Genomic DNA, 17,839 nt, shown 5'->3' with positions numbered 1-17,839 from the left:
AAGCAGTCCAATCCGTTCTGGCATAGTATGCCAAACTATCAACTACAACCCATCTTTCTAGAGAGCAATAACATTTTGGCAGAGGGGTAAAGTGATGGAGAGGGGCACAAACAGCTTTCTTTGGTTCTCAACACTGCACTCGGTCAAGGGCCTGAGCCAAGGGTCAGTGTTTGCACACAGCAGCTAGGCCTCACAGGAGAGTATCAAGGACTTGACACACAAAGGGTGTCTAACAGTGGACAAAGAGCTAAAAGAAAGAGTAATTACAGCAGAAGCTGTGTAAGGGATGAGGAAAAGGTGAAAGGAGCATGGGCAAAGTAAGAAAGGAAAGAGCTTGGCTGACAAATACCGCTTTCCGTTTCTCTCAACTGCTGTACTGTCCTGAGCACACCTCTAAGCACCCATTCAATGATTTCTCTTCCTCCTCACCTTGAAAATTTGGCAGAACCGTAAATAACCTGCTCCTACTTTTAAACATAAGCACTCTTTCAAGCTATTAAAATTGTATAAGCATCTGCCCTCTTCCCACTCAGTCAGTGCTGAGTTTTGGAAGGAGCATTCAGCTGTTTTGGCAGGCAGATTCGCCTATCAGACAGACATGCTTAAGGCTTTCTGACAGTTCTGGGTTCCAGCGTAACAGTGAAAATCCTGTTTCTCCTGATTCACTGAGGTTTACGTTTCTAAAAACAGTAATCCATAGAAGCCACAGTAAGGGGACATGTCTGCAGAATACCCCATGCAACAAAGTTGTATGATGGCACCCAATTCTTTATGATGTGTTATCCTAATGTCCCTTAAGCCACTGTACTGGGTCTGGCTGTGTTGGATTTAGTTTTCTTCACAGCAGCTCCTGTAGTGCAATGTTTTATATTTGTGACCAAAACCAACGCTGGTATCACACTAATATTTTAGCTGCAGCTGAGCACTGTCTGCACAGTGTGAAGGCCACCTGTTTCTCTCTGCTTCCCCAGTGAATAGATTGGGGGGTGCACAAGAGGTTGGGAGGGGATACTACAAGGCAGATCACCTGAACAAACAAAGATGTCCCATGCCAAATGACAACATGCTCAGCTATTAAGAGGGAGAGGAGGGTGGAGGTGAGGTTTAGGAGTTAGCAATCTTTTTCCACACGGACTGGCTGAACACTGGTCTACCTGTGGGAGGTGGCGAGCAATCACTTTTGCATCACTTGCTTTGTTTTCTCTCTCTCTTCTACTTCTTCTTAACTTATTGTGTAATTTTAATCTCAACCCACAAGTTCTTCTTGCTTTTAGTCTTCCCTTCCTCTGTCCCCCTGGGCAAGAAGAAGTGATCAAGCGTCTGTGTAGCACTTAGCTGGATAGCAGTGTTAACCCACAATAGCAGCATTTTGTCATCCATGGATCAGTTCTACACCTTTGAAGTCAGGATATCTGCTTCTTCCTGAGAGTGCTGTATATCACTGTTGACATTTTTGAGAAAGTGTAGAAAAAAAAATATTTCTTGTTCAACACCAGATATAAAGCATTCCTTTAAAACACAACTATACCAATCTTGTCTGAGGACTTGGAACATATAAGAAAATGGATCTCTCCTCCACTTTTCCAGCCAAAATAGCATTTTTGTCTCTCCCCTACCCAACCCACTTTCTCATCTTCTGCCACTGTTGCATTGCAGCTATGTTAATTTCACCTGGATACTTTTGTCTGCATCTCCCATGACCATACCTGCTTTTTTCTCCACAAAAAAAGATCTACCTCCAATCTGACCTGTACATCTGCTCCCCACATGTCCTTCAAACTACTTGGCAAGATTCAATTTATCATTATCTCTTTCTCGTGTTGGTGGCTGAGTTATAGATGGATCTCTGTCCTTCTGTAGGGAAAGCTGGAAGTACAAGAAGCCTTTTCTTTGTATGGATGGGCAGCTTATAATTTTTTGTTCACGCTTTTCCTGGCTTGTCAGTTTTCTAAGATTTTCTGCTATCTATTAATATATATCCATCTGGTTTAGAGTTTTTTTTTCTAATGCCCCTGTCATTGTGGCATCTTTGTTTCCCTTCAACATCTTCATCCCCTTACAATACGTTTTTGCCTGTGGCAGGGATTTTTGTTGCTTTTAAAGTGGGTAGATGTGAAGATTAGAAAGAGTTCAGGAGAAAAGGGAGCATTCTAGTGGAGCATTTCAGCATTTCAGCCTCCCGGGAGGTTGCTGAGTTTATGAAGGGGAAACTTTTGCAGCATTTCCTAATTCTGATCCGACTTTGGATTCAACATATTTCTTCTGTAGCTGCCTTCGACAAGATTGATTTGTTCTCAGCTCTCTTAGAATGTACTCTGCATAGTCTCTGAGCTGCAGGACTGCCATGGTGTTTCTTAAGATGAGTTTGATGTTGCTGGAGCATGAGCTACCACTGTATTCTAACTGGCGTTGGGAGTGGACAGTGAATGAACAGTGGTGGTTCTGGCTATTCTCCAGCATCTCTGCCAAGATGGTGACCATTATAATGACACTTAAGGAATATTAATTGCTCTTTTGTTACCGGTCAGTGTCTAAAAACATCCCTCATCCACAAATAAGGAATTCTTCCACAGGACATTTTGAATACGTGGGCAAACCTTCAGCTGGTAACTGCAGCCCTGATTAGTGTAACATTGGGATAATACTGTACTAACCAGCTTGCAATTTGTAGCGTTGTAATTGTAGAAAATAGGAGAATTTTGTAGAAAGGAGAAACCACATGTCAGCTTACAATATCTTGTAAAAATGAACACAAGTTAAAGATGCTGCCCCATCCCTGGAGATGTTCAAGGCCAGGCTGGATGGGGCTTTGGGCAGCCTGGTCTGGTGGGAGGTGTCCCTGCCCATGGCAGGGTGCTGGAATTAGGTGATCTTTAATGTCCCTTCCAACCCAATCCATTCGATGATTCTATGATTCTGTGCTGTTTTCAAACATAAATATGCATCCATCTTTAAGCCATTGAGTCACAGAGATCTTAATGTCAAAATTATCAACCATTAATAAGATCCAGGTATTGCTGTCACAAGTCACCCTGGATCAGTCTCAGGTGACTGGCTGCAAATGAGTTGGTTTCTAGAGTAGGGAATGAATTTGGAGCTGACTATGGGTCTTCTGGATTCTGAAGCTTGAGCATCCTTGGATAACTTTGGATAACAAATAATTCTGGGGGCAGAAAGGGTCATTTTATCCTTCCAGTTTCACCAATCTCATTTCCTGTAGTTTCCTCAGTTGCTATTTTTCAAAGCAGCCACTTCAAGGAAACTGGCTAGTGCTGCATTGCTTCTCAGCTAAGAGGAGGCTGTGTAACCTGTGTTAGAAAAGGCCTCTGGACTGTGAAGTCTGGTTCTAGAATGGCAATCTTGGAAAAATAGCAGTTTATTCCCCTCCAGTTCAACTCATAGCCCATTCACGTGCATTGGTATTTGTACAGTTGCTGCAAAGTACTTGAGACATCTCTGTGGACTTAGCAAACTACTTAAAGTTGCAGTTATTATGTACCTACAAACAGCTCAAGTACAGCTTGGAACACAGTTTATTTCCCCAAAGATGAGTGGATAGGGACGGTGCAAGGCAAGGATAGCTCAGCTAAATGCTAACCCTTCTTGAAAATTACCTTGAGATCTTTAAATGGTTCCCAACTCCCAGAGAGAAGCTGAAAGATTTGACCTCAGTGTAGCATCTCATCCAAAAAGCAGTAAGCAGTTCTGACAGGGCAGGACTCCCTGAGAGCCGTATGGAAAAGTCAGAACTGGACACGAGCCCAGACTTGGGCTGCGCTGAGACTCAAGACTTTTGGGGATTTCAGATACGCCATAATTGGACAGATAGGGACTGCAGGAATCGCAGTCACTGACAAGGAGATCATTCCTAAAATTACTGGTGGGGAAAGTGGAAGAAGGGACCATTTCAATTATTTGCTGCTACCAACACATGCAAGACCTGTTCAGGGAACAAAGGAAGGCTTTGTTTCTCATTCTGGCCACTCTGACACTTCCCAGGAGCTTTAAATTGGAAGAAGAATAAAAGGCTTGCTCTGCAAATAGCTCGGATATCAGAGCGGGACAGAGCGATCAGCACGAGGGAGTTTGGCATCATTATCCCTCGCATCTGCCCGAGAGCCTCAATCAACACTCCAGCCGCGTGGTGCTGTGCCAACAAGTGCAAACACGGCGCCTGCCCTGCAGCGTTCGCAGGCCGGCGTTGAGGTGGGACGACAAGGGGGGAGCTGGGGAGAGGTGTGAGACAGCGTGATATTGGTATAACGAGCACATTTGCATGCCGTCAGCAGTCGCAGCCAGCTTTTTCCCCAGGCTCTGCCAGGTGGCCGCGCTCCACAGGATTCATGGCAGAGGTAAAGCTGAAAAGGGGGGCTGATGGAGGACAAGATGGTACCTTCGTGGGGAGATTTTTGCCATGATTGAGAGGGCAGGCTGTGAGAAAGCATGAAAGTGTCTGCAGGAGAAGTGACAGAATCTGTTATCTTTAGTGAGGGAAGAAAGTTTTCTGCCATGACAGAGTATTAGATTTAAGAGCCAAGGAGAGACCAAGCAGTGAAGAGGCTTAGACGAAAAGGCTCAAGCTTTCCTCCCAATCCCACAGAAATATTTATAGTATCAAAACATGTGCTATCAAGATGAAAAATTGAAATCTCAGAAGCACTGCTTTGATGTTTTTTAGCTGCTGGGGATCTCGAACAGAAATCCATTACGTTCGACTTCATCATAAAAAGAAACTATAAAATCTCACTGCTCACCTCATGAATGATCCCCGCAGGGCAGCAGGGGAGCTGGGACCTTCCAGCTTCCACCCAAATGTCACTTTTCACACTCAGCCCAAGCTGCTACGTGACCATCACTGCAGCTTTGGGCACAGCCAGTAAGATCCCCACTGAGAACTGCTGTGCCGCCCCAGTCCTGGTGTGTGCTTGCAGTTTTGGGTACCCTAGGGCTTGCATCTGCACCACCCACGCCTCCTGTAAGACGGAAGTAAGACTAGGAAAGGTTTTATCATGGTTGTACCGTCCTGGTGGGAATGGGCTCCAATACCCTTAAGGTAAGAGCTGCTCCCACTCTTCGGTTTCATTAACCGAGCATGAAATGTATTTTTACTCTGTTTAGCGTAGGTTTAAGAAGGAAATAATTTTGAAGCAGAAAGCCAGAAATGATCAATTTGAAATGTCAAATGTTTTTTTTTTTTAAACTTTTTTTCAAGTGAAAATATCCTTAAGTGGGGTGTCTTCCTCCTCTGTGGAAAGCTTCCACTTTGGTAAACTGACATTTTTTCACTTGAGAAAACATGAGCTTCTGTGAAGAGGGAAGACGGTGCTCAACCTGGTACAGAATGGGGAAAGGTGAATAAAGAGCAAATGTGGTGAAAGCACCAAAAAGGAAGCAGGACAAGTAGATTCTGGACAAGGCAGCTAGGAATGACAAAAACAGATTTATCTTTTTTAAAAAATTTAGTAAGTAGCTGGAAGCTCTGGAAAAATGAATCAGGGATAACAACCAAGCTACCAGTGGCTCGCTGCTAGATGTTCCTGTTGTGACAGAAAAAGGATGGGACTTGGGAGAATAAGATTTGCTGGGAATGATCAAGAGCACAGGTTAAGAAAAGGCATGTATGTATGTATATATGTGTGTATGTATGCTATTTATCAGGAAGACAGGCCAAGAAGTGAGATTAGATGGCTGCCAGTGATCATGAATAAAGTTTTGCATTTGTAATTTGTGTATAGGCAGATACTTAATCAGACCAAATCCTATATAGTTATCACTGCAAGAGCAATGCTAAATCTTTTTTGCCCAAAAGAACAGCCTCTAAAAAATATTTTCCCCATCCTTCTGTTTTTGTGATGTATAAGAAAGGAAGCTCTATCATTAATCCTCCCTTGACACTGCTCACAGATGCAGTAACTTTGCATCACACCAGAGTTACACGCTGCACAACCGGAAATCTGAGCATCTGACTTGAAAAGTTGAATTAATGGGAACAAAACTTTCCCCTAGGGCTGTACAGGAGAGATGGGATTTAGAGCACACTGAAAAGAAAAAAATGTTAGCCAGCAATTTAGTCATAAGTCTGAGGGGGATTCTCTGCTGATGGCAAAGACTGTGTGCCTGACCTTCCTGAGGCTGAGTGCCCCCAGCTTTTGCCCTGAGAGCATTTAAGACCGAGTCCCTATTGAACTGGCTAAAAGCAAACAGAGGGCACAGCCCCCTTTGAAGGGCTGTTCATGCTTCCCAGCACTGCGCCTGCCCTCAGCTGCGCTCATTCTCTCTTCAACACCAACTGGTAGTGCCTCATTTGTGGTGGGAAGTGTGTTTTGGGGAGGAGATGAGACCCCTGAAGTCAGCTTTGCTTTGACAAAAGCACTCTGTGATCTGTGCTTCGCTCCTGTATGCACTCAGCAGGAATGCCATCAGTGTGTTGTAGGATGGAGCTGGTGGGGCTTGAAAGGGGAACAGGCTGGAAAATGGGGGTAAGGTGTGCTCTGAATTCAGACTCAGGGCTCCCCTCGGAGTCTAAGCGCCTGCACACTTGCAGCTGTTTCTGACAGCTCTGAGACTGGGATCGCGGAAACATCCAGGCACAAGTGGTACAACCCCTGTAACACAGAACCACTCCCATGGCAGACGGGCTGAACAATTCCTGGCCTTCACCAAAACCTCAGCTGTGACATGCCCTGCAGTTCCCGAGTGCAATCCTATAGCTTTCCCTTGTTTCCTGTAATGCAGGTGTAATTTGTCATGGTTATTTTCAGGCACAAGATAGCAAGTTGCTCGAATCGGACACCACATCCAGCTGAGCAGACCGGGGGAAAACCACTCTGTGGACATGAAGAAAGGTGAATCAAATGTCCCAGCTTAAAAAACCGTACCCACAGCAGGTCAGTCAGTGCTGAGACTCCCATGTCAAAGCAGAAACCTCCTTCCCCAGCCGTGGGAGACACAGCCTGTTCCTCTTTAAATCTGTGCTGTGTGCTGCAGTGCTCTGCATTGTTGCCATGGCAGAAATCTCCCCATAGTAATAACCTCTTTCAGGGAAGGTTAAAAAGAGACAGTGCACATGCTCAGAAAAGCTGCACTTGTTCTGTTAGCAGTTTGCAGCGGCCATTTCAAAGAGAGCATCACAAAGGCGAGAGAGAGATCAGGTACCGATTTTTTTTCCTTTGTTGGAGGGGGTGACTTTTCTCTTTCACAGAAGACCTCGCACACATCTGTCTCCGTTCCCAGATGCATTGCTGCGAGAGACCACCCTGGAAGCCTGTCGTGATTGTTCCTTGCAGATAGCAAATTCCCGCAATATTCCTAGGAGGCAGGACTTAGATGTGGCCTGAGGTGACGGCTGCACTCAGGGAGCAATTATTTTGCAGCAGGGCTCACGTGTGAAGCTGAGCTGAGGCTGGGGTGGGCAACGTGTAAGGTACCTTGAAAAAGTTTAACAGTATCCGCCTTGTTTTCTGAACCTCTATAGCACTGGTAGTCCACAATGAGAACAGCCTCCCGTCCTACTGACCAGCAGGCTTCTGCATTAGGTACTTTCAAAGGAGGCTGGTGTTATCCTGACGTGCTGTTACTCAGAAACACTCTGCTGCATCCTGTTGCAAAGCCTTGTGCCTTTGATTGTACTTGCTTTGATCACAGGTCACCATTAACTAAAACAGGAAAAAAACAAAACAAAACAAAACAAAACAAAACAACAAGCCACTTGTTATGATTTAAATTTCTTTATTTTAAGGATTGAAGAAATAAGAGAAAGCATCACATCAGATCACTTCTAAATAGTGGGAGGAACAGGAAACCCAGTTCTGGTGTTACAGGAATTACATTACCAGATGTGTTACTTGCTATGGGCCCAAATGTGTTTGTGATTCTGTGCATGTGTATTTCTTGCTTCTGAAACATCCCCTCTCCTTACATGTAGGTTGAAGTGCACAGAAAGGAGGTATGTAATGCTCACCTTTCCTGGATAAATTGCTGGTTTGCACATGCTGCAAGTGTTTGTGCAAAATTAGCTGTGTTTGAAATAGTGGCTTTGCACGTATTGAAGAGCAGACTCGTTTCATTCTGTTTGTGGCAAGATAAGGAAAAACCTTTCCCTTCCTGCCTCCCTCTGTTACACTTCCAAATGTGAAATACAGGCTGTTCTGGAGAAGGCTGTACTCCTGCATTCAGCACATGTGGGTTTGACATTCTTGTGCAACATCTTTCAATTAATATGTACTTAAAAAACAGGAAGAAACAGCCTGTTGTACTGCTTTCCTGGACTTAGCTAAAGAAAATCTTCATGTGGATTTTATTGTGTTTTTACAACCCTATTTGATTTTTTTTTTCTTCTTTCCTTTGAACAAACAGGACCGGAAGGTAAACTTGGCTGAACTAAGGACCACCCTAGTAGTTCGCCAGGATGCGAACAGGCTTGTGATTGAAATCTCAAATAGGCGTTTGCAGCTTAAACCAATTCAAGTTTTCTGTGTTTCCTTTTGATCTGAACAGTTTACTTGTTGGATCAAGAAAACACTTCATTTGAAGCCTGTGTACTTATCAAACATGTTACCTCTGTGTGAAAGGGTGGGTGTTGTAGGACCAGATTGTACCTGTTGTCCAGACATGGTGTGGGCAGGCTGTGATATTCAGGAACAAATGGATGGCTGCAAACAATCTGAAGCTCAGATTGGGAAGGGAAACTTTTTTGATTATTTACCACTCTGCCTATGAATTTGTAGAAGTTTAACAAAAGTCTTTTCTTTCAGCTATTTTCATAATGGAGTAAGTTTTTACGATCAGTGTTGTGTGTAGTTAATGATAGTGGTTAGCTTTAGTTATTATTCTAGTGAATAGATGATACACCAATAAAGCAAGCCAGTGGGTAAAAAACTCATTTTGAGGGACAGATCCATTTCAGGTAGCTCTATAATCTTTAGAGGCTTGATCTCAAGGTCTAACAGTGGACCAGCTGCCCAAACTCATGTGCTGGTCTGTGTTCATACAGTTAGAAAAAAAGACTGGAGTCACAGAGTGGGTAAAGTTTCTGGCATCCTGGCTTTCACACAAAAATAAAAGCTGTCTAGGGACTTCTCATTTTCTCCTCCATGTCTAGGGATATTCTCTCCCAGCTGTGTGGTACGTGCAGTATTGGAAAAGTACAGAGAACGTCTGACTGTGCTATAGATCTTCTGATTGCCTTTTTTTTTTTTTTTAAGTATTATTATTATTTTTTAATTATTATTTTTTCTTTTAAAGGAAGTCTGACAATGCTTTAGCTATCAGGAACATAAAGTTCTTTGTAACAAAACCCTGGTATCTATAATGTTCCTCCCTGATTTGTTTGTGTCTCTTGATAAAGAGAGAAGCACCCGTCCCCGAGATGCTGGCACCCTGCCTTCTGAGAAGAGTGGTCCTTACAGTTCCTTTAGTTCTTGTGGCTGCACTACTCCTCATGGAGCCTGTTAGATCTGATCAAGAAGCAGGAACAGCCATACCAGCTGAAAGTATGTACTACCCGACAGTCCTCTCACACAACCTGTACTGTAGCTTTACTGTTGCAGGACACCACATCACCGAAGCTTGTCCAAATAATTCAAACTGTTTTGGAAATGTCTTATGTTGTTTTAAAGCCACAACCTGAACTTTCATACTGTTTTCCTCCTGCATCCAAGGCTCTCTAGTTTCTTATTCTTGTCTCCTGCCTGTTGCTGTCTTGCTGAACCTGAAATCTGGCGATGTTCTGCACCTTGTATTTTGTGCAGCCCTTTCATTGTGTTGGCCTTTTCTATGCCATGAGTCACCTTCTTTGCTTTTCAGAGACATTCTTGAGACTTACTTTTTTCAACTGATGTTGAACCCTCATTACATCTTTCATTCCTGGTAATGTCTGCTCTAATGAATTCAGTACTTTTTATTTTAAAATTTCACAGTGAAGATGCCAAGAAAGCACAACTTGTCAGCTCTTAGCCTTTCTGCCTTCAACCACCTAATTCTCCTGTGCTAATCTGTGTTGAGTTTAATTCATGTCATAAACATAATGACAGGTCCATGCATCAAGTTGTTGGTGTGGAAAGTGCTGTCCTCTCCTTTTGTCTGGTGCATAAATGATAACACTAAGGCTGGGTGGTAGTATAACGATGGGAGAGGAAATCTTTAGTGCTGCTTGGTGGTTTTTTTTTTTCTCCTCTTTTTTTTTTTTTTTTTTTTTTTTTTTTTCTCTTTTCCCTATTCAGTTAAAGAATTTGGCAGCCTCCTTCTCTCCCGCAGCCAGGATCCCTCTCTGCTGGTTAGCACACAGGTCATGAGCTGGAGGCCAGCTTATCAGAGGCATGTAGTAATCAGTCAAGTATCAAGTGTTTGCAGAATAGGCTGACAGACACTGCAGGATACCCTTACTTTAGGTTTTATCCTTTCTTCCTTACCATACTTCAAAGAGCAAGCTAAGCCTGTGCTCAGAATTCCTCACTTGTGCAGTTATTGCTTATGAAGTTGTCAGAGAGGCACAGCCACTGAGAAGCAAATAAGAGCATGTGTAGAGGCTGATGATTCTGAGACATTTTATCATGTCTGGATTTGTTCAGTCTCTGTACTGCTATTTGTTACGGAGCAGCTTTGTGATACATGATGATCAAGGCAAAGCAAGCCTTGTGACCTTAAGTGTGGATTATCTAGATATCTTAAACACTGCAATTATTCCAAAATGCAGCCGTTTTGTTTATCAGCAGTGCCCTCTAATCACAGGGCATTGTGTTTATCTGCTGCTTGCTTCACCAGCTTTTGACAAAGCTGTATCATATTCAAAGTGGGAGTCCTAGTGATCTGTCTTAGTGATAATGATTTCAATTGTATTCCATTAGCTTTCTATTTAATGCTCAAATTTGTGAGATTAGGAGACAGGCTTTTCCTGGGAACAGGACTGTGGTTGTAGAGATCATCTTTAGAGAAGATGAGGTTGAGCATGTGGTCAGGGTTAGTGGAACAAAATGGAGGACTCAAGTTTTGGGTTTAGCGTTTCCACACTTCTGTGAACTGTGGCAAGAGAAGAAAGATAGTGGAAAGGGGGAGAGATAGAGGAGGATGAAGGGAACAGCACTGAAGGAGGAAGAAAAGGAAAGAAAACATGATATTTTTAATGCAAATCTGTTGATGTCATTCTTTTGCCACGGAGACGTTGGGTGGACCATCACGATGGACCAATTGCAAAAACCTGTATTCTGTAAGAGTACATACATCGGTATTCATTGTGGACCTTTTTTGTAGTTCTTCATCATGTTCAAGATCACTGTTTACTCCTTCTTCTTAATAGCTCATTCTCTGCTAAATGCTCTCCTAGGCCGCCCCTGTGTTGATTGCCATGCGTTTGAGTTCATGCAGAGGGCTCTACAGGATTTAAAGAAGACAGCGTATAATTTAGACACACGGGTAAGGAAACATTCAACTTTTTTTTTTTTCTTTTTTTTTTTTTTTTTTCTTAATATGAAAGAAAGTGCTGTGGGTAGGAGTAGATAAATTGTATGATTTTTGCACAAGACACTGTCATTGAACTGTACTGTCCTATATTCTAAGGTGATGCTGGGTAATTACATCTCACCCCTCTGGTCAGTAATGTGGAATTCCTCTCAATTGGGTTATCACATTATCAGAGAAACTAGGAAGTTTGTAAAAGTGAACTGACAGTCCTTAGCTCTTTATCCTTCTCTTGGCCAAGTTAAAGCCATTAGCGCTGCTGTTCTCATTCCAAATGCTGAGTGCACACCCTTGTGTTTATGTCAGAGGGAGTAAGGTCACAGCATGATTTACATTTATTACCCAAAACGAGAGTCAGCTCAAACAAAAAAAAAAACATACTAAAATAAAATAACATGCTTCTGCCCCTGGGGAGAGGCTAAGGGAGGAAACATCATCTCATAGATATTTTTTACATTGCTCTGATTCCATAATGATGAAAAATACCACAAAGTAGAGCAGCATTGAGGATGAAACTTGTTTGGCTTGCAGTCAGAGTGGAGAATTTGCCAAGGTTGGTATCTTCCTTCTGTGAGTGAAGTTGAATCTGTCTCTTGCTACTGCAGCCTGCAATCTGTGACTAGCTGTATCCCAGCTGCTGTCAGATAGCAGTGTCTTGAGAGGGTATCTTTTCCCCTACCTCCCATGTACACTTTTGCTAAAGTGATATATCTGCACTCTTGCACAGATTTTTTCAGCAGAAGGCACTCAAACTTTTTTGCTATTCTTATCTATGGACAAGGTCATTTGCAGTTCAAAGCTTGCATACTGGCATTTTTGAAGAATGGTTTGAAGTAACTCCAAGCAGGGTCCATGACATTTGGATGAAAATGCAGCTGTAGGAATAAAGATGCCTTGAATTGTGATGTACTACAAGAAACAAATATTTGAGCAGAACCAAATTAGTATGTAGCAGATTTACAGTTAAATAAAATCTGTTCAATAAATACAGGTCAGATGTATTTTGGGCTCCTTCATGGAGAAATCCTGTTAATGCATACATCTGCTGAGTACTGTATACAGCCAAAACAAGATGTTCAGATTGTGCTGAAAAGTGGTTCTAGTACACCTTTTCCTTCTGTTACAAGCTTTTCAACTTTTTGCTAGAATTTATAAATCTTGATTCAAAAATATCTCAACTACTAAAATCTTCTCTGGTTGTCTGGCTATGGCAGTGACCTTTGTGACACCTACAGCTTTCATACCAAGAGTAAAGCTTTATAAAATAAAGGTATCCAAAGCTGGGTGGTAACAATGAAGACTGAGCTGCATAGCCCCCAGAACAACAACTGTATTTTAATATTTAAAAGTGAAAATAAAAATGAAAGACAGCCAAGGAGAGGAAACAAGGATACAAAAATGCTCAGACAAGAGGAATGTCCTACAGTTGAGTTTTGCAGCTGTAGATTTGACAAGGCTGAAAATGCGGCTCCACGATGCATTCTCATTACAAATCTATTACTTCCTTGCCACTTTAAAATCTAAATAATTGAAGCCATATTGACATCCTTGAAGGCCTCTGGGTAGGACAGGCCTATTCTAGTCAGTAAGCTAGGAATTCTGCCTACATCTTCAAAAGACATGGAAATATTTAATAGTTGAGGACTTCTTGGCTCATATAACTGCCTTCTACACTGTTTCAGTTCTTAGTTTTATTATTCTTCTGTGGCCCAATTTGATGCAAACTGGGAGTTTTAGGACAATTACTTTCAGCCACATATATATTTTATATTTGACTATTTTGGTCTGCTTTGCTGCTGAGTGGGGCAAATGTTGCTGTCCCGAAAATACAATGCCCTTTGTTAATATTCCCACTAGAGACACTCATTTCCTTGAAAAACTCCCTTTTGTTTGCAGGCAGGAATTTTAGATGATGACTAAGCAGCTCCTAACTGTGTTGGAGGGGGAGGGATTCCCAAAAGCTCAGAGAGAAAATTCCCACTTAATTCCTCCTGCTAGTCTCACTATGCAATTCAGCACGGTGGAGACGGTATCATTTTATTGCACAACTCAGAGTTTTCATGGTTAATTTGGCCCTGCGTTGATCTGCGTGGTGTCTGACAAAGCAAACTGACTCTACCATAGGTCACGCAGCATTTTATGTAGGCCATAGTCTATATCCTCTTCCTTTTACAGGACTAGAAATGCCTGTAACCTACACGGGTGTGCTGATCCTTTACTGATTGACAAACTGGCTGCCTTTTACTCATGTGATAGGAGAAGGGTCCCAGCCCCTCTGAGAGGCTGTCTGCTGCCTGGGCAGATACCAGATCTATTTGCCACCTCTGCATACTGCTTTTGTTGCTGCTACCTCTGGGAGCAGGCTGCCAGATGGATTAGTTGTTTTAACAGCAGTAACCAACTCTAGGCAATCTTGTACAGGAATACCTGTGATTTTCCACTCACATAACCAAAGTGCAGTATCTGGCAGGTGCAGCTCTGATCATGAACTAGCAGAGGGCTCTTTTACTGTTGGGAGGGAGCTGTTACCATCAAAACCATTCCACCAGCCCCCAGCCAGCTCCCTACTGCATTAGCAAGCTGCTCGAGACAGAGGCCAGCAGGAAGCAGGTGATAAAACAACTCCCATAAGACAAAGCCTGTCTGTGGGCTACACGATTCACTGTATGTCTGTGCTATAAACACTTTCAAAATCCCAATCCATTTTTCAGAGTTAACCAGTGGGTGTTGTGCTACACCTTAAAAAAAGCTGAGAAGCTGCATTTTTAGCTGGAACTTAGATCTTTTTTGTAGGTTGAGAGTCTGAGCCCTGCCCTGATTTTTTTTTTCCTTTGATGTGCTTTAACCCACTGGGGGATAATAACCAATCTCTGTGTAAATGGTTTTGTGATCATGCTCACAAACCAGTCAGTAAAGCTGTATTTACTGCCATTCATTCTGTTCTTTATTTCTTCCTAAACTGTCAGTGGTTATTTGGAACATTCAAAGCCCATTAAGTTAGATGTGCCCATGAAAGTAAAAACAAAGGCTTGGAAATATTATTAAAGATATATAAGGTGGTAAGCAGCCTTGGGGCTTAACTCCAAAGCTGTTGGCATGCTGTCAACCTCCCTTATTCAAACCACTGCAAATGATGTCAAGGAGATGGTTAGAAGGTGGTGATTGAGTGTCTTTTAGGTGATTAGCAAAGTCTGATCAGATCTTTCCAGTCTTGCAGGGCAGCTGAAATAATCAAAAGTGATATCTAGTTTAATACAGTAAAACAATGCTATGTTTAGTGAGCTATCAGCTGGGAAAGGAAACTCACCAATAAATGCCTCATCTTGTACTAAGAAGGCAGGTTATAAGCAGATGTTTATGCCCAGCTGTGCTCTAAGGACCTGTTGTTGATGTGGGTCAATAGATATCACAGCTTTTAAGGTATAGCCTTTAATCACATGGCCTTCCCATCTCATACCAAAATCACAAGGCAGGCAGTATAAAGGTGGATTTCAAGGGTATTTAGAGCTGGTAGTCTTGGTAATGTCCTTTTTCATGCAACTGGTTACACCAGTAGAAATTAATTTGGCAAGTAGACTTCCCCCAGCTGGTGTGTCCCGGAGCAATAAGGAGGTTCTCTCTGATCAGACTTATTCCCAGATAGAGCTCCAGCCCATGACACACAGAGATGACTGCATATAATGGATGAAGATACGATGTTGGTGTCAGGCAGCTCTGTGCTCCATCATGCATCTACTGAAACCACAACTGCTCCAAACAGACAGGCAAAGCAAAGCATGTGTGTGCTAGAGAGGAAGGATTCCCACATTTCCCTTAGGCAGTCATGCTGTCCCTGCCCTGTTCTCAGCACTCTCTTGCACAGGTAGGCTGAGAGGTTGTGGACCTTTAAGATCATACCCAGCTCTGTCTCAGGAAGGTTCTCAGTGGGAAAGGTCCCAATTCACCCTTGTTGCTGGCAGGCACCAGTCTTGGTGTTGATGAACCCCATTTCAGCTGGGCAAGCTTCTGTTCTTACAGGCTCGGGACCCCTTTCTTTAAAGCCAGTGATCCCATCACATGTTTGAACTATGATTTCCATATGCTTGCTCAGCACTAATTTTCTCTTTTATGCCCTAACAGCATATTAACCACAACAGTAGTGAAGCAAGAGAAGTTAAAACAGAGTTAAATTATGCCTCACTTTCTCTGTCTAACTTTCAAGAGTTAGACCAGGCCGTAATACTATAATTTTAAGTTTTTCAGCCTGTTTTTAAATACAAGGAGAATTCCTGGTAGTTTTGTTTGTTTGTTTTGTTTTGTTTTAAGCCTCCCAAGACCTTGTGAGATTATGCTCCAGTTTGTGCAGTTGATGTAAGATTGTAAGAAAGACAAGTAAAAAACAAAACAAAACAACCACCACCAACAACAACAACAAAATAAACAACAACAACAAAAACAACAACAACAGCAGCCAGACTCATATTGAATGCACTAATGAGAAAAACATAAATATGCACCAGGCTGAATTTCTCCATGTCACAGGAAGTACTGCCTTGTCAGTAAGAGAATTAATCATGCAAAAGTTAAATTTCTTTGCAGACCAGTAAGCAATAGCTCTGATTTGTTACCATAAGCATCATCTCATAAAAGCAAGCCCAAATCTTAGAACAAAAGTAAAACGGGTTTTTCTTTGGGAGCTAATTAGTTTCACAGTGCTGACACTTTGTTTTTGATGTTGCTTTTGTCCCCCCCCCTCTTACAGACAGAAACTCTGCTTCTTCAGGTGGAAAAGAGAAATCTGTGTGACTGTGTAGCTGCAAATCTGCTGAACTGAATCCAGGAGGCCAACTGTATCACCTGTTCAGCGGTTTTTAAAATGCAGCTGTATAAAATGCAGCTTTATGGGGTTCATGTTGCAAGCACGTACACCCCACTGTACTGGGATACTGGGGGGTTGTGTCTAATGTATTTGTCTGTTCTGGTTATTTTTATTTATTTATTTATTTATTTATTTATTTATTTTTAAGTCCTCTTTTCACATCCAATGGGTTGCCAGTAAGGTAAATCTGCTACTTGGCATTAGAGCGGGGGGGAAATTTACATGCTTTGCTTTTTAAATCAGAGTTGGCCAAGTGTAACCCACAGGATAAATATGGCCAGCGGTGCTCTAGAGACAGCAGCAGCTGGTTTTGGTCTCTAATATGAGCATACCTCTGTGGCAACTTCCCCAATTATATTGAGACAGGTAATTGTGGTCTCTGTAGGTTTTGCCTGTTTATTAAAGATGATGGAAGTCCTTTCTGTTTGTTGTCTGTGCTGTGGCCACGTTCAAGCATCTTGTAGTTATATCAGCTGTAAAGAGGCATGTGTTACGAGGAGGTATACGTGTGCTGTACTTGGACCAAAACAGCTTATACCTTTGTGCTGAATTTCTGACATGCCATGTAAAAGTGTTGTCTTCTTTAATTAAAACCTTTAATTTCTTACTCTTCTTCCCTGGACACTCCATTCTTAACCCACCATATCTCTAAATAACTCCATCCTAGCAGGTCAAATGGGAAGAGCAAAAAAAAGGAGAATAAGACCATGACTTTGCAGCCTTGCTGGCAGCCTTTCCAGAAGGCCAAAACCTCTCCAGTTGAATTTGGAAGAAGGTTCCTGCCTGCGTAACTCTTTAACTAAACCAGTGGGACTTTAATGGGAGTGAATGAGAGAGGTGACACAAATACTGCTCTGCCAGGTGCTGGGCTACCTTTAGAGGGCTTCAGCTGATCCTGGTTATAGCAGTATGCTTTCTCAGAGTTTCTTGGCTTTTCTAGCAGTTGGGTCTTCCCTGTCATGTTCTAGCTTGGCTTTGTTCCTCTGCTTTGCTCTGGACCTGCTGTGGCTGTCCTCTCAGTGCAACCTTCGTTCCCCCTTCCAGTCTGGCATTGGCCTCTCTCTAGGCCCAGGAATCTCCTGGTGAACTCCTGATACTCTTCAGGTCTGCAGTCCCTTCAGATCCAACTGATAGCACTGCAGGAGTAATACGTCGTGTTCCCACTACTGTGGATTGAGGGCGCGTGGTGCTGAGCAACTCCGGTATCTCATTCCCTGTCTAGTGAAGGTGCTGAGAGTAAGGGCCTGCTTTTATCTGAGAAGCCAGCGTTCCCGTAGTGGAACTTGGAGGGAGTCCCAGAAGAGTGCACATGGTGAAAAGCCAGCTCCCAAAGCTGAGCTCGTTGGTGGCCCACCACGGTGCTGTAAGCTCGCCAGCTTGGTTTAGGTGTGGGCAGGAACCCGCACAGCTAACATGGCACGCAGTTCTTAAAAAGGGTTGGCAGGGGGGCCTGGGAATTGCACCCAGCAACCAGAATTGGTTCTGGGCAAATGAACAGAAACTTTCAATGGGTTTGAATATGTATGC

General features: G+C 42.9%; 1 protein-coding gene across 1 annotated transcript; it reads left to right on the top strand.

The window, feature by feature from the left end:
- Nucleotides 1–9,367: 9,367 nt before the first annotated feature.
- NICOL1 (NELL2 interacting cell ontogeny regulator 1) lies at nucleotides 9,368–16,267 on the top strand (the record flags this gene model as incomplete). The annotated part of the gene is made up of 3 exons (XM_084285861.1): nucleotides 9,368–9,491; nucleotides 11,321–11,409; nucleotides 16,196–16,267. The coding sequence occupies 3 exons, from the start codon at nucleotides 9,368–9,370 to the stop codon at nucleotides 16,265–16,267; spliced, it is 285 nt and encodes a 94-aa protein (XP_084141987.1).
- Between the last annotated feature and the right edge of the window lie 1,572 nt (nucleotides 16,268–17,839).

Source organism: Netta rufina, assembly GCF_964035555.1.
Source record: "Netta rufina genome assembly, chromosome: 4".
NCBI lineage: Eukaryota > Metazoa > Chordata > Aves > Anseriformes > Anatidae > Netta > Netta rufina.
The sequence above is the reverse complement of the archived record's forward strand: the minus strand, read 5'-3'. Positions and strand labels throughout refer to the sequence as shown.